Raw genomic sequence first — 16,501 nt, forward strand, 5'->3', positions numbered from 1 at the left:
TACTTACCGTTAATTACGTGTTTACACACATCAAGCGCATCCCTGAGAGGCGAAGGACGGGGCCCTGGGCTCCCTGTGCCGGGAGGACGCCTCCTGCTTCCTGGGTGCTCCAGGAGGCAGGGAAGGATGCGGGGGCACCGCGGGCACCTGAGGATGAGGGACCCAAGGGGTGGATGGCGGGGATAGGGAGAACACGGGTGTGGTGACCGGATGCTGCAACAGGGACGGGGTGTTCTGAACCCAAACCCTGCTCACGCAAGGGGGGAGATGACAACAGCCTGACAGCACTTTATTATGCTTCCCCCCCCTTAGCTCCATTCAATCCCGTGCTCGCCGACCCCGCTGCACCCGAGGCCTCGGTGCCCGCTGCACCGGCTTCTGCACAGCCTGACCTCAGCGAGGAGCCAGGTTGGTCTCGCCTCCTGCTACCGGTAACACAAAGGCAGGTCCCAAAGCCCCTAACCCCGGTGCGGCGCCGCTCCGATGCCCCACTGGGGGTCCCAGCCCTCCCCGGGCGTTCCTTTGCTTTCCAGGAGCGTTGCAATGGAGCCGTTGTTCCCCTCGGGATGCTTGCGGTCGTTTCACGCCTCCCTGGCCATGTGCAAGCTGTTTTCCTTGAATCCCAGTGCCAGGGTCAAGTGGTGACGTCAAATTCTGTTTGCGTTCAAAAGAACAGTAATAGGGTTTCTCGTCCGTGTGCTCCCTGAGGGAAGTTTGTGGGAATGAGGCTTCCCGGAGCCCTCTGACCCCCTCTCGGGTTCTTTTCCCTTGGGGGAATATGGAGCCTGATTGCTTTTGCCCACCCCATCGGCACCACGCAGCCCCCTGTGCCGATGCCTCAGGTGGGCGGCGCTGGGGATGCGCAAATCCCCCCCCCCACACCCTGCTCTGCAAAAGCCTTGGATTGGGAAAACCAAACCCAAATAAAGGAGCCCAAGGGGGCTCGCACATGGAGCGCTCTGAGCCCCGCTGGGATCACACCGAGCGGCTCGCAGCTCGCTCACAGAGCGGTTGTTGCGCTCGCAGAGATGCTCTTCCCGTTGTGGCACGGGGATAACCACAGCATCTTCCGTTCCACCCCGCGCACCGCCGCATTCCCCTCTCCTGCCGTTTCCCAGTAGCAGCGACCGCTCTCAGCAGAGCAGGGGCTGCAGGAGAGCCGAGGGGAAGCAATGCCTTGGGAACAGGGGGAACGCCGCTGCTGCTCCTGGCTACGTTCCTCCCTGTTGGTCGGGTTTGTTTGTTAATGCCCGTTCATGAAGACCTGGGAGGGCTCGCACTGGCGTCAATTAAAGGCTAAGAAAACTGCCCGAGCATCACTGAGTCATGGGAGAAATCCCGGTGAGCACGGAGGAGGCTGAGCCCCGTTCCTGGGGCTTTGCAACCGAGGAGGGGCTACGGGAACAAAACTGGGAACTCAAACCCTTCCTATGGAGTGAGAGGAGAGGAAAACGGAGCTGGAAGCCGCTTTCCTTTCACCAGCATGCAGCTGAGGCATCCCAGCACGTCCCACAACAGCCAACACTGGGAGAGGAGCTGTGTTAGGAGCAAAGCAAAGCAGGAGCTCGGAGGAGCTCTGTTAATAAAGGGCAAGTCTATGCCAAACCTGACGAGCTTCCCTTTACCCAGAATTATAACTGGAAATGCAAAAGCCACAGTGTTTGAAAACACGTTATTTGCATTATATATGTACATATACATTATAGATGTACATATACATTATATATGCCCCAAAGCAGAATAAACAAAGGTTTGATTTGCAAACTCCCCATCTTCATTACAGCAGCGCTGCTTTGGACAAACCCACATCACAGGTGGCTCCAGGTGCTCTGCTGTTTGACTTACACCTTCCAGCTCCCTTAGCCATGGAGCCGGGACAGCGAGAGCATCATCAGCCTCCATGCAGTGCTGCCGCTCGGGTACCCACACAGGGAATTTCTAGGGCACCAGGATGCGTGGCCCATTTAACCATCCCCAGGGTGCTCTTTCCTGCCTTTCCAAACACAAACCTGCCTTCCTTTCTCGCTCAGCTGGTGTCGGGAATGCTGCTGGGGTATCCCCTGCTTCCAGTGTTCCACCTCCAGAGGAGGCAATACCCATGGGTCATGTGTCAAAGCCACTTCACGGCACGACTCATACGGAGAGGAGCAGCTTCTTCCACCGTGCTCAGCCACAGGACTTGGTAAGGTGCCTGTTTGCATGGGCACCAGTGGGTGTTGCTGCAGCAAGGATGCAGCTCCCCTCCATCCAGGAGCCCAGAAGGGCTAAACTCTGAATTCCATCTAAACTCTGTTCATTTTATCCTGTTATCCTTGCAGAACCCGCGTGGACTGTCGTGGACATGAGTGATAAAGTCATAACATCTGCTCTCTGCACACCTCCCATGGTTATAGAGCTGATGGGCTGGGTCCCATGGCAGGGACCCTCCTCACCCAGCACCTTCCCAGCCCCTATCTCTGGCACGCCGTGCTCTGCTTCCTGTGTTGAGTTTGCGTGTGCATCGCTCAGAATAGAACACATTGAACATTTCAGTGCTGGAGGAGCCCCTCTCTGTTTGTCTCTGCTCCCCGAGTGGATTCCACAGCTCCGTGGGGCTGAAGAGCCCTCGAGTGTGTAAATAAGCTGCAGCGACAGAATGTGCTCCCTGCAGGCAGCTTCCCTTCAGCTGCTTCCCCAGCTCGTGTCTTCTCTGGCGTCTCTCTTTGCAGCTTCAACTTCCCTCTCCAAGTGATTAGGGAAGCTAAAAAGAGACAGTAACACACGTCAACGGGGAGCACGCACTGCAGGCTCAGCCGCCAGCACGGCTGCCCTGTGCCAGCTACACCATGGGATGGGGCAGCATCCTCCAAAGAGCATCCCACTGCCTGCTGGACAAGCGCATCCTTGACCTGCAGCAAACACGGATAGGAGGTGCTGCAGGGGTAAAGAGCGTGTTTGCATGCACAGGGAAAGGGAAGGCTTTTGCCATATGGCTGCCCACAGCCACCCCCTGCTGCCACCCATCCACTCTCCATCCTGTGCCATTGAGTACCGATGCCAGGACCACCACACGCACCAGCGCCGGGGCTTGGAGGCAGCACTGCTGCTGCTGCTGGTGCAGAGCGCGCCGTCGCCTTCCCATAATTAGCACATCTGAAGGATCGCTCCAGTTTTCAGGGGAGGAAAATAGGATGCAGGAATTCACCAGCCGGCTCGGCTGGATCGCTGCGGAGAGGCGTGATGGCAATCCATGGAGGAGCAGCAAGGAGCTATCAAAGGGAAGGAGCCTCCTAAGCAGGAGCCTGCGGGAATACCGCTGCGTTCCCTGTTTTCATGTGTTTAGCACCAAACTTTTGAGGTGCTGCTGCTGCAGCCATGTGCATAGGAAGGACACGGAAAAGCCAGTGTGATGCCAAGCGTGGCAGAGAGACTCCCAGGTCCATATGGAGCTGGGTGTCAGCTCCCATCACACACATTCACCAGCCCAGGGCTCCCCAAGAGCCAGGCAGGAATAGTGTTACAGCTGCTCCGTGCTGTCGAGCATTCCCTGGTGAAAGCATTCCCATCCCAAACAGCCCTGCCATGGCCGATCCGTGCAGTTCTGAACACTCCCTTCCCAGCTGTCCCGCTATGGGAAACCCTCCCGCTTCCCTGGAATATCATCCTCCTCCCTCTCTGCCATCCCTCTGAATCCAGCACCGTCCCCAAGACAGGCAGATCCCTGCCTTCCTGCAGCCCGAGCTTTGCCTTTATGGCACACAGCACCGCTGGCTCCCATCTCCCATAGCCATGAGTGATGCTCAGCGCTGCGGCAGGGCCGGGAGCCATCCTGGCTATGTTTAGCAGGGAGAGTGCCGTTATCTCTTCCCACCTCCTTGTCCTCAGCTGTGCCTGGGCTAATCTGCCCCCTGCACCTTGCAGCGGAGCTGCACCGCACTCCTCATCCCCTGCCCTTGGGAGTTATTTTGGGTGTCTCCATCACAGCTGCTCTTCCCACCAAGAAGCTGCTGTCGTTGGCTGCACCCATGGAGACGAGGGGCAGGGGAAGCTCCTGCTTTGAGGCTGTCCCCAGGCATGTGCGAAGTGATTGCCCCTGCTCTAAATGGGGCTGCGCGCTGTGGGTGCGCTCACCAGGGACACCCCAGAGCAAGCGGTATACGGAGAGATGCACAGTGCCAGGGCACTGGTGCTGTGCAGTGAGGATTGCCCATGCTTAGCATCAAATACTCAGTTCTATGCATGTATATAATTTATACATATGGGTTGGTACATGTATATTAACGTGTTTATACGCATGTATGTTTTACAGAGATACGCAGATATAAGGAGGACGTGGAGCTGTTGGAGTGAGTCCAGAGGAGGCCATGGAGCTGCTGTGAGGGCTGGAGCAGCTCTGCTCTGGAGCTGGGCTGGGTCAGCCTGGAGAAGAGACGGCTCCTGAAGGGGAGACCTTAGAGCAGCTCCAGTGCCTGAAGGGGCTGCAGGAAACCTGGAGAGGGGCTTGGGACAAGGGATGTAGGGACAGGCCAAGGGGAATGGCTTTAACCTGCCCGAGGGGAGACTGAGATGAGCTCTTAGGCAGAAGCTCTTCCCTGTGAGGGTGCTGAGGCGCTGGCACAGGGTGCCCAGAGAAGCTGTGGCTGCCCCATCCCTGGCAGTGTTCAAGGCCAGGTTGGACACAGGGGCTTGGAACAAGCTGCTCTAGTGGGAGGTGTCCCTGCCTGTGGAGCAGGGATGCTGTGCCCGAGGCTCCTGCTGGTGCTGGATGCTCATTCCTGTGGGATCAGCTGAGCGATGCAGCCGAATGCACAACCATCGATTGTCGTGGAGACGATCCATAGCTGCCAAATGGGATTAACCAACACCCGGGCCCTGGGAAAAGAGTAAACAACAAAGAATAAGGAAAATGGGGCACGGCGCTGGCAAAGGCACAAGCGGGTGCAGGGGGACCGCGGCCCTCCAGCCGGGCACTAATCCCCACCGTTCCCTCTCCCGAAGGATTTGTGAGCTCTTCTCCGCTCTTAATCGCGGCAGGCCCGCAGGGAAGGTAATGCAGCATTATCCGTGTGTTCCAGCTGTGGCTGGGAGCAGGGAGGCAGCCGGCTCGCCCGGGCTTTGCCGTGTGTCAGTGAAAGATCAGGGATTAGCGCCCGGATTTCCTCGCTGCCTCGGCTGCTCTAATTCCGTGGCTGTGTTTTTCCCTGAATGCACTGACCTTACGTGCCTGATGCCGTTAAAGCCATTCCCCTTGGCCTGTCCCTACATCCCTTGTCCCAAGCCCCTCTCCAGCTTTCCTGCAGCCCCTGCAGGCACTGGAGCTGCTCTCAGGTCCCCCCTTCAGGAGCCTTCTCTTCTCCAGGCTGACCCAGCCCTGCTCTCCCAGCCTGGCTCCAGAGCAGAGCTGCTCCAGCCCTGCATGCGTGCTGGCCCGCGTCCCCAGTAGCCATCTGCGTGGTGTAAGCTCATGAGCTCCATTGCGTCACAGCGACGCAGAGCACAACCGAGGCATGCGAAACAGGGGGATATTGCTTAAAACACTGTTATAGCCAAAGCAGGGCTCTTTGGCTGACTCACAGAAACATGAAACTCGCTGCCGGGATGAACGGGAGCTATTAGAACAGCGAGGTAATTACTCATGCGAACAATGCCCTTCTCAGCTCTTTAATGATTACACAAATTAGTGCATAAAATTATGCTAATGGCCCTACAACTGTTGCACACACACGCAGCGCTCCGGTGGGGAAGGGGCAGGAACAGGCTGAGCCTGGACCCTCGCATCACCGGGAACAGGGCACAGAGGAGCTGTGGCGGCCCCATCCCTGGCAGTGTTCAAGGCCAGGCTGGACACAGGGGCTTGGAGCAGGGAAGGTGTCCGTGCCCGTGGCAGGGAATTGGGATGGGCTTTAAGGTCCCTTCAACCCAACCCATTCCAGGATTCTATGGCCGAGGGGCAGGCGAGGCTCTGTGCCCTTCAAGGAGCACACAGTGTGGCTGCTTACATGAAGCCCTGCAAGTCTGACTCACCTCTGCAGGCATGCGGGAGAGGGATGTCAGGGAACATTGGTTCCACAGGGAGCTGCCTGGAATCTTGATTCGATGGGGTGTTTCCTTCTGAAGAATTCACCTTTCTGTTTGAAACAGACTCAGCCGCAGGTGCAGCGAGGCTCATTCTGCACCTACCCTTACTGGAGCTGGTTTCAGCCAACACAGGAATTGCTCCAATTGTGCTGTACAGCTAAGAACTGCTGTTACCAGGAGCGAGAAACCTGAAGCCACAACCGATACGAACAGATCAATGAATGACTCTGCTGTTCTAAAGCAGAAGTTTCTGTTCATTAAAACAACAAACCCCCCAAACCGTGGTTTCTGGGAGAAACCACAACTTTTCCACCCATTTCAGGTTTATGAAGCGCTCTGCTACCAGTGGGATTAAGGACAGATTCCCTCCCTCACCGCTGCGCTTCCCGAAGTGCCTGCACAATGCCAGCAGTGCTGGGCTGCCAACAGGCAGCTGTGTGGAGCCAGGGCGGCACAGAGGGACCACGCAGCCCCAGGGAGGACAATTGCCCTCAGCTGTACCAAAGCAGCACTATGGGAAGCACAGGATCATCAGGAAAAGCAGATTCCCCTGCGCAGGAACAGCAGAGCTGCTCCAGCACCGCTGCGTTAAAAGCAGGGACATGGATCAGCTGCAGCAGCCCCACATCTCTTCCCTCAGGGTAGAAAGAAGGAACTCCAGCATTCCGCCATTCCCCTTTTCCAAGTGAAAACACAGCATTCCCGCCCAGCAGGGAGGGCCGGCAGCCTCCTTGCAGGGGTAAAACCCCCCATCAGGTCTTTGAGAACTCCGTGTTAAAAGCTTGGCACAAAGGTGATGCGGTCCACAAATCCCAACGTGGAGGAACACTGGTGTTTCCTCCTCCTCCTCCTCACAGCATCTGGTGCCCTCCTGTGCCAGGGAGGAAGGGCCTTCCCACCAGGTGATGCTTCTTACCACGCTGCAACCCCTTCGGAGCATGTACAGGTACTGCTGTGTCTTGAAATCAGCTGAACCACCCCTTCAATTAGTGCCTCGGCACATTAATCAGCTCCTTACGCCCAGTGCCGTTGGACTCCCTGCGTCAGAACCCAGACCCTCATGTTTCGAGGAGGGGACTTTAGCCCCTCCATCCCTGAGGGTCTCGGCCTCCTTCACTCCTCCTACCCCATGCAGGTCCCCTTCTTCCCAGCCCCTCGGCAGTCAAGAGGGATCCGCTCCAAGCACCACTCCAATTCAAACCAAACTCTTCAGGTTTCCTTTTGTGCAAGAGGAGGTTTTGTTTCCCTGAGCGCACTCAAACCACTGCTTTAAAGCCGCTCCCATTTCACCTTCCTTGAGCTCAGGCCACACAAGGGTTTGGGGTTTTTCAGGCCAACTTCCCCTCCAACAGCACACACCTACATGCCATCGAGCACATGCTGCCCCCTCCACTCCCCGACAAACAAAGCTCTCTGGCAAGAGCCACCCCACCTTCCTGCTCCCCATCCCACTCATCCCCACAGCTCTTCCCACCCAGCATTGTCCCACAGCCACTCCAGCAGCCAAGTGCATTCTGTGTGCAGCATGGCTCTTACCTTGCCCTCAGGCACAGGGCTTTGCCATCAATTAGTAATTGTTTGAGAGTACACCTCATAGACACATCTTTGGCTCCTCACGCTCATCCCCGCTCCAGCATGGGCTCCTCTCTCCATGGGACCACAGGTCCTGCCCCGACCCTGCTTCTGCACAGGTTTCCCCACATGCTCACAGCTTCCTTTGGGAATCCCCCTGCTGCACCTCCAGGGGCTGCAGGGAATGCCTGCTCTGGTGCCTGGAGCACCTTCTCCCTCCTCCTGCACTGAACTTGGTGTCTGCAGAGCTCTTCCTCTCTCTTCCAGCTGCTGTTGTGCAGGACTTTATCCGTCTGCTTAAACGCATGATCCCAGAGGTGCCATCTCCATCCCCGAGGGCTCAGCCTTGGCCAGCGGCAGATCCATCTTGGAGCTGGCTGGCATTGGTGCCATCAGACATAGGGGAAGCTACCAGCAGCTTCTCACAGGAGCCATCCCTGCAGCCCCCTGCTACCAAAACCCAGCCCCAGCCACACAAACCCAAGGTACCCACTTAAACAGTGACCCAACCACCCAGCCTGTGCTCCCCAGGACAGCCCTGTACACCACACTTACACTGTGCAGAACCACAACCCCTGTGCTCCACACTGACGCTTTAATTCCCTGCAAATTTCACACAAACTTTGATAACCAAAGGAATTTTCATGGACTTCATACTAAGCGATGAGAGTCACCACACAAGAAAGGAGCCACATTCCCAGGCTGGATGTTGGGGATGACTGTGACCAGATTACATCAGCTCCTCTGTAATCATCTTCACTTGCTGCCTCCAGCCACCACCAAGGTCTGCACATCCCATTTGCCCTCAAGAGGACTGCAGGGCCAGCACAGAGCCTGCCGAACCTCCCATTTTCCCTTGAGTATCACAGGCAACATGAATATTAACACATCCTCTTTTAAGCAGCGAGAAGTCTTTCTTTCCCCCTTCTCCTGTAATAAATTCCACCCATTTCCCAGGGAACGGAGCCCTTTCTTTGGGAGCAGCTCAAACACCAGCGCTTCCTGTGAACACTACATCTCTGTGGAGCACAAAAGGCTTTTGTGCGGCCGAGCGGGGCCGTGATGGCGAGCGGAGCCCTCAGCTTGGCAACAAACCACAACCCCCGGGTGTGTTTCTGTAAAAATTTTATTTGTTAAAGGAAAAGAAAAAGGCAGAAGCCAATTGAAAACCTGCTCAATCTTTAACTCCAATTGGTCATTAAATTTAGAGAAATGACTTCGGTTTTATGTTTTAAACAACCCCCCCCTTTTTCCCCTTTAAGCGTTTACCATCTACTCGTGCTGAATCCTTCCAAGGAGATCGCTCCAACGCACCTCTCCAGGTCCTCGCTTTGCTCCTTTTACCAAAAACCATGGAAAAACTCCATCGTGCATCTTAAGGGCTCCCATCGTCAAAAATAGGAAAAAAAAAAGGTATCTTTGGAATAGCCAATTGAGTTGAATAACAAAAAGACTCCACACGAGTGCGGTTTGGTTGGGGCAGGAATCCACTCCTATGTTCCTGGTAATCTGATCCCGCTCCATGAATCCTTGTAATTCAGCCTCCCTATCCTATCCACATTATGATTTGAATCCAATGATCCAGCTCCAAGGATTGGGATCCAGTGAGCCCTCTCCAATCCAAACCTTTATAACCAGCAAAACCAAAAAAGAGGAGGCAAAAAGTTAGATACTGTAATGAAAAAATAGGATTCTGGGGAATGATCAGTTATGTTTGCCATCAATTAACAGAGATGTACAGTAATAACTATCAATTCCCCAAAACAAACTCGTGAATGGTGATGCTCAGATAATTCTTTCTTAGAAATGTTAATTACTACTGGGAGGAAACATCTGTCATATTTACAATATGTCAACTGAAAATGCCAACATACTCATCGCTCGCACGGCTTTGTGGTCGCAAAAAACGGGCTACGAAACTGGAAGAGCTTTAACTGCTAACACTATCCACCTGCTGCAGGCCTGAGCTACAACAGCATTCCCGGCTGGAAGGGAACGCTGGGAACTGGAGTTCGCAAACGGATCGGTGAGTCAATTGACAATTAGTCTGAGGGGGCAGGGCTGAGACTTTAAGTTATTCCCCACTTGGTTGTCTAAGTTGTTGGTTGTATTTTTGCTTTCAGTCTGATACTTTAAGAAATGCAATAGCAACGCTGTATCAGTCACACAGAGGACATGCAGATTTTAGCAGTATTGATATTATACTCCGATTTAAAGATACCCTTTGATCTACTACAAGTGCACAAATACTACAGAACATTTAACACTTGTAACCAAATGCTACATGACAAAGTAAACCAAAACTCCCACCCCCGACCCGGTTTATTCCTTAAAAAACCTAAAAATAGAATGGAATAATGGACTAGAGAATAAACAAAAGCAAGTATTTAGCCACAATTGCCCCCCCAAAAGAAGAGTTTTAAAGCAAAGAGCAATTGTAGCCTGCAGTAACTAGACCATGCCTGACGTGACACAGAGGTGCACGCACTCCATTAGCCTGACTCTCAGTATAAGGTCAATACTGCCAAGTTCATCTGTGACAATAGCACTTGGAGTCATACCATTGCCTCCATTATTGATCTGATCCTCCTCAATCCTCCTTTTGACAATCCTAAAATGATTGACATGTGCTCCACAATCCTTTAATCCAAAGCATTCTTAATCCATCTCTTCAGATATGTCTACAGAAAGACACACGAAAAGGCAAGATAAAATATAAGATCCCCCAGAAGAGACAAGTTAGCCACAAACATCCCAACATCCCCAGCTCGTATAAACCATAGCTGAACACTGAGACATTTACACAGCAATACCACAGCTCCAAGAATGTTGGTATTTGAACTAGAAACTAAACCGAAACAATCCTGACTGACATCAATTAAAATACAATTTACCAAAGACATGAGGGGAATGTCGATGTGAAGGAGCAAATACTCACTAGGGATTTTACACAAGAATGCAATTCAACACTTTAGCCAATTCGAGTAAAACAGTTGGAATTAAAAAAAAAAAAAGAGGATAATGAAAGACTGTACTAAAGGAAAACTGTGTACAACATGGGCTTCTACAAAAAGATCAGAGCTAGTGATCGCTTATGTGCGAGATCGGGATCTGCTGTGGCGGGGAGAGTAGCGTGGAGATCCTCTGCTTCTTCTTGGGGAATAACTGCGGCTTCTGCTGTTGCTTCGACTACGGCTTCTGCTACGACTACGGCTGCGTGACCGAGATCTTCCATAGCTTGGACTTCTTGGGCCATCAACTTTAACACGGATGTAGGCAGTTTCTCCCTATTGAATAGACAGAACTTTCGATTGAAAAGTCTAGGCTTTAGGGCCATCTTTTTAGGCATGCTGACAGACTGCAGATATTGTTTACTAGCAGCACGGAAACAGACAAAGCTTTAAAGCCTATCTCCTGACAAACTGACCACAGACTTACTCAGCCGCTTTGTATATAAACAAACACCACACGTTCCTTACCTTCAAATCCTACTGTTAAGCCCCTTGTATCCAATTCTGGCCAAAGAAAGTATGAAACCTACCTCATGAGATCTAAATTTAGTGTTATCCAGTTTTCGCACAGCGTAGGTCATATCTTCCTTCCGTACAAACTCCACGACACCAGTGCCATCTCGGAAAACATCAGCATAACATACATCACCTGCTTCACGCATGTGATCCTTTAAATCCTGCCAACTTCCACTTGGAGGCAGCCCTATGTAAAAAGCAAGGAGCGACTTTAAAACCGAGTTGTACTCTAGCCTCGTGCAGCTACAGCATCAGCTCAAAGGAATCGACAGAGGCTGTTGAGGAAGCAGACAGCGTGCCTAGAGGGGATGCTCGCAGGCACAGCGTTCCTCCCAGGCTACGCGAGGCAAAACAACTTGGAGCTGCACCACCTCTCCGCTGGGAAGCCTGCCTGGAGGACCCCGGGGGAGCACTGGGGTTAAGAAAAAGAGAGCAAGGACTCACCCGAGACGATCACTCTGTACTCCGAGCGCCGGGACGGGGGGCCGTACCTGCCCCGGGGGGCTCCACCCCCTCCGCCGCCGCCGCCACCTCTGCCGGTGCCCCGGCCGCTCCGAGGGAACTCCACGCGGAGGCGATACCCATCGTAATCGTAGCCGTCCCGCCCGTAGACGGCGTCCTCCGCGTCCCTGCGGGACGGGACGGGGCGGTGAGCGCGGCCGCCCGCCCCGCCCTGCCCACGCGCCGCCCCCCCGCCTTTGTTCCCGCTTCCCGCCCGCCCGTCGCCCCCCTCCATGGGCCCCCGACACCCGCAACGGCGCGGGGCCCGTTACCGCGGCGCAAGGAGCCGGGGCTGCAGGGCGGGGAGCGGCAGCGCGGGCGGCTGCCACCGCCTCGGGCCCAGCGCTGTGGGACACACACACGGGCAGGCCGCAGTGGGTCCCGGGCCGCCCTGCCCTACGGGGGGAGGCTGTGGGGGTCTCACCTGGGGTCCTCAAACTCGACGAAGGCGAAGGGCGGGCCCCCGCGGCGGTTCTTGAGGTCGATGTCGCGGATGGCCCCGTACTTGTAGAAGACGTCCTCGATGTCCTTGGTGCGGATGTCGGGGGGTAGGTTCCCCACGTAGATGCGGCAGTCGTTGTTGCCGGCTGGGCCGCGGATCACGCCCCCTCCGGACATGGCAAGGTCGGCAATGGCTGCGGCGGTGCAGGGCCGGGGCGCAGGGAGCGGGCGGGCGGCGGGCACGGGGCCGGGCTGGGCACACGGGAGCGAGCGCGCCGCCTTCCCCAAACACCGCTTCAAAATGGCGACCGCGGCTCCCTCACGCTCGGAATGCGCGCACTGATTTCACCCCGGGCCGCAGCACCTCCCGCGCCCACACAGAATGAAGCGGGAGCCGGTGTCTTCCGCCGCGCCCTCACTCCTCGATAACGCGCATGCGCGGATCCGGTGAAAAGAAGTCCCTCTTTTCTCGCCCCTCAGAGGCTCCACCCGGAGCGGCCGAACTCGCGCTGGCAGCTCGGTTCCTCCGCGGGAGGCCGCAGCGGGCCCGGTTCTTCCCCGGGAGGCTCCCGGTGCCCGCGGTGAGGGAGCAACGCAACGGCCGACCGCGGCTTTTACAGCGGCAGGCCGTATGACGTCACGTCCGCTGCGGCGTCCGCGCCAAAAAGTCCCGGCCGGGGCAGGGGAGGCTGTGTCCCACAATGCACCGCTCGGGCCCCGCTCCGTGTGCCCAGGAGCGGGTGCTGCTGCCGGGCAGGCGGGAGGGCTGGGGCTCGGCCACGCTGAGGTAAAATGGCTGCCCTGAGGGCACGCAGAGCCGAATCAGGCCTGGGTGCGCTGCTCAGCCGTGCCAGCCTGCTGCTCTCAGTGCCCGTCAGCAGAGAGGTAGGGTCAGGTTTTATGGCTGCGGGGTTATGGCTGTGTTGGGTTTAATCCCCCCGACGCTGCTGTGTTGCGGCTCTAAGGGGCTCTTGCATCAGACTCATCTCAGTGGTGTGCTCTGGAAGGACTCTCAAACCGACACAGGGCAGATCTGGAAGAGTACTTGGCTTTGTTCCGTGTCTGTAAGTGAAGAAAAGAACACAAGAGCACTGGAGGTGGAGGCAAAGGCACATCTGAAGTGGACACGTTCATGAGCGCATCGCTTCCCAGGCACTGGGTGCTGTGGAAGTGCCTGCTCTGTGTTGTGCCTGCAGAGTTATGCCAGGAATGGGCCCAAAAAAGGGTGGAAAAGGATTTCTGGGGAAGCAGCAAGAAAACAACAGGACTATGTTACATTTATGAGGTTATAATTTCAATTAAATCCGTTTAAAGCAGAACATATCCACAAGAAAGAACAGAGGTGGGAGGGATCCTTGTCAAAATCCTTGGAATAGTTGTACTCCTGCAGCCTGGATGTCTCATTTATCCCTTGGCATCTCTTCTATCAGCACAAGCAAATCCACACAGTGCCGGGAGGGTTGAGGCTCTGCAACCACTGTGGTGGGGTCGGAGCAGTACCTGAGCACGTAGCAAACCCCTTTAGGCTCCCTAAGTTAATTAAGGGATTTGAGAAGTGTGTCATGTCTCTTCAGAGCTGTTGTGTGCTTCATTCTTCATTAACCACGCATTTTCCTCTAGAAAACCCAGCTTAGAGAAAGGCTTGCAGGGCAATGGCATGATGTGTTTAACTTACAGATGGAGGTGACATCAGTCATGCTTGTCTCTAGTGATTTTAGCACTGGTGATATCTGTGTTAGATTGCCTGTGGTTCAATAAGGACTGGCATTAATCACTGAAGGATGTTGGGAGAAAGCCCTTCCTCAGAAGAGGAGGTTTGTGAAGTCTAAACTAGCGTCTTTCTAGGGGTTTCGTATGTTTTTAAGAGTCTTAAAGCTTCACTGTTGCATTTGTAATGGAATGGTGACAGTGACTACTGTGGTTCCAACACTGATCTACATGATTTCAGTGGGTGCTTTGGAGCAATAGAACATCACTTTAAACCAGCACAATTTAACCAGCTAATTCAGTTATTTGCCAGCTCACTAGAAATACTCATTGTCCCTTAAAAAGCCCAAAGAACAACTCATCTCCTCACAAAATAATCACAAAGACCCCGAATATGCTCTTCCCCAGTGCAGGAAAGGCTCCATCCTTTGCCAACAAACCAGTCTTTCCTTTCAAAAGCTTATTAAACCACTTTATTTCTTAAAGGCACCATAAAATACTAGTGAGTCTGCCCAAAAGCCCGTTGCATAATTTCTTTTGTGTGTTAATAATCCTTTAAATGGCTGCCTTAATTACCTTAATGAAGTGTCTCTTTATAGAAGTATGGGATGCTTTCTTCCTCATTACCTTTCTTAGCCCTGTGTTATCCGCAGAGGCTTGAAACACTTGGATAAGCTGCAGAGCATTTGTTTGCTTTGTCTGAGTCACTTTTGGCTTTCTGGCTGAATGTGTATGTGGAGAACCATTAGACATTAATTATGGAGGAAAGAAATGACTGGGAAGGAAATGGCAAATAATCCTGGTGGAAAAGGCAGCTACTGTAAAATGACAAAGTTTTCCTTCTCAGAATGGGAGTGATGGAAAACAGGGATTTCCAACTGTGAACGTCAATGGATGGTGCAAAGATGGTGTGTCGCAGTATACGGAAGCAGGGCAACTTCACTAGAGCAGGTTGCTCCAAGGCCCTGCATCCAGCCTGGCCTTGAACACTGCCAGGGATGAGGCAGCCTGGGCCACAGGTACTTCTTCTTATGCAAAGATACTGAAATGCTTTATAATGGGGTCACTTGGTTTCATTTCAGAGCCGTGGCTGAGCGGGCTGCACCGCGGTTCTGTGAGCAGCTCCCATCACCTTCACCACTTGCCTGGCTCCATCAGACAAAACCTGTTTTTCCTAATCCTCAGACTGCACAATCCAGCTGGGATTAGTCTTCACTAATCTTACTTGGTGGCAAAATAACAATTCATCAAAGCCCAGATTGTTTGGAAGAAAAGGGTCATTTTCACAATGGCGCCTTACGTTGTGACAGGGGTTTTGAGAACTAAGCTTTGAATTGTCCAAACTTGCTTTTTCCTTCCCTTAACAGTTGTGAATACGCTGCTCAAATGCTTTCCTTTGCCATTTCGACAGTAACATGAAGCTGCACAGACAGTGTCTATGGAGATTGAAATGTAAAGCTCATATTTTGGGGGCCTTTGATTTTAAAGAGTGCCTCAATGTGATCAAAGTTACTCATTTGCCTGTAGAAAAAGACAGAAAAATAGAGGCTATGATTTTCTTTCAGGGAAACTGAGTACAGCTAAGGCAGGGGGAGCATGTGCAAGTTGGAAACGATTCCCATCAAGTGCATGGTGACAGAGCTTGTTTTAGTTATGTAGGTTTAGATGTCAGCACCACGCTTTCACACGCACATGCTGCAGCATGTCGTGATGCAAACAAACACCACAAAGCGCTCTGACTGTGTGATTTCTCCTGCAGGGACACACGCAGGTAGGGATTTAAAGCAGCAAAGCCACCTAGAGGAGCAGGCTGCAGGAGAACCCTGGTGTTTTGTGTAGATAACAGCACCTGGATTCAGATCATGCCTGGCAGGCGCCATGAAAGTGTTCATTTATAGATATTCCGAAACACTGCTCTCTTTATGTCGTTAGAACAGCCACAGCATCGCAAGGCTTGGGCATGATGTGCTCAGCAGAGATCTGATCCTATGGAGCAGATGCCTGGGGCCCTTCCAAGAGCATCCATTGCAGCCCAAGCCCATCCCTGCAGGACCACGAGCCACCTCATCACCCCACTCCGGTCTCTATCTGCCCAGCTGGCTGGAGGGACACAAGGAAATGGAATGTAGTTAAATCCTATGTGGTATTTGCCTGGCTAGTAGCAATTAAATGTTAATTAATCGTTAATTAAAGTTAGTTAATTAAAGGTTAATTTAAAAACCATTTTCAAAGAAATAAAACTTAGGGATTTGATGTGATTTCTGCTCTCATGTTTGTAATTTACTCTGATTTTCAGTGCCTTATTTCACCTTTGATTCCTGCACCATGTCTGGGGGCAGTGGTTAGCACAGACTGAAGAGTTTAAATGACCCCCTTGCCAAACCTATTTTAATTGATTTCTATCCCTGGGAAAACGTTTATGTTCCTACAGCCTGATGTGGATGGAGGAAAATGGATGCAAACTGTTAATGAAAATAAACAGCAAAAAGGAGCGTATCTGTTTGGGTTGCTGATTTGAGAACGATCCTTGTGGTTAGGCAGAGACCTCAAACGCTCCTTTGCTCCTTTTTCTGTTGCCGTTTTTATTTCCCTGTGCTCTTCCTGCAGTTCCCTCCTTTCTCCTCGACACCTTCCCACGTCCCAGGCACCAGCACCAGGAGCTCACCGACCCCATCTGACACCTGCTTTCCCACCAC

At 53.2% G+C, this 16,501-nt stretch overlaps 1 protein-coding gene and 1 long non-coding RNA gene across 3 annotated transcripts; one reads left to right on the forward strand and one right to left on the reverse strand.

Annotated features, from left to right (window-relative positions):
* Positions 1-8,737: 8,737 nt before the first annotated feature.
* Positions 8,738-12,725, reverse strand: SRSF1 (serine and arginine rich splicing factor 1). The gene is made up of 4 exons (XM_062615719.1): positions 12,082-12,725; positions 11,601-11,785; positions 11,171-11,343; positions 8,738-10,916 (listed from the first exon to the last, which is right to left on the reverse strand). Exons 1-4 carry the CDS (start codon positions 12,273-12,275, stop codon positions 10,722-10,724), a joined length of 747 nt encoding a protein of 248 aa, XP_062471703.1. The 5' UTR covers positions 12,276-12,725; the 3' UTR covers positions 8,738-10,721.
* A 124-nt stretch (positions 12,726-12,849) lies between these two features.
* LOC134162162 (uncharacterized) lies at positions 12,850-16,063 on the forward strand. 2 transcript variants are annotated; one of them, XR_009964228.1, is made up of 2 exons: positions 12,850-12,885; positions 15,738-16,063. It is a non-coding gene; the product is annotated as an uncharacterized LOC134162162 (long non-coding RNA). The 2 variants fall into 2 exon arrangements; XR_009964227.1 differs by lacking the exon at positions 12,850-12,885 and adding an exon at positions 13,169-13,369.
* Positions 16,064-16,501: the final 438 nt, after the last annotated feature.

The sequence above is a fragment of the Pezoporus occidentalis genome, unplaced genomic scaffold, assembly GCF_034315485.1.
Source record: "Pezoporus occidentalis ecotype Australia unplaced genomic scaffold, CSIRO_AGI_Poc_V1 ctg183, whole genome shotgun sequence".
Classification (NCBI taxonomy): domain Eukaryota; kingdom Metazoa; phylum Chordata; class Aves; order Psittaciformes; family Psittacidae; genus Pezoporus; species Pezoporus occidentalis.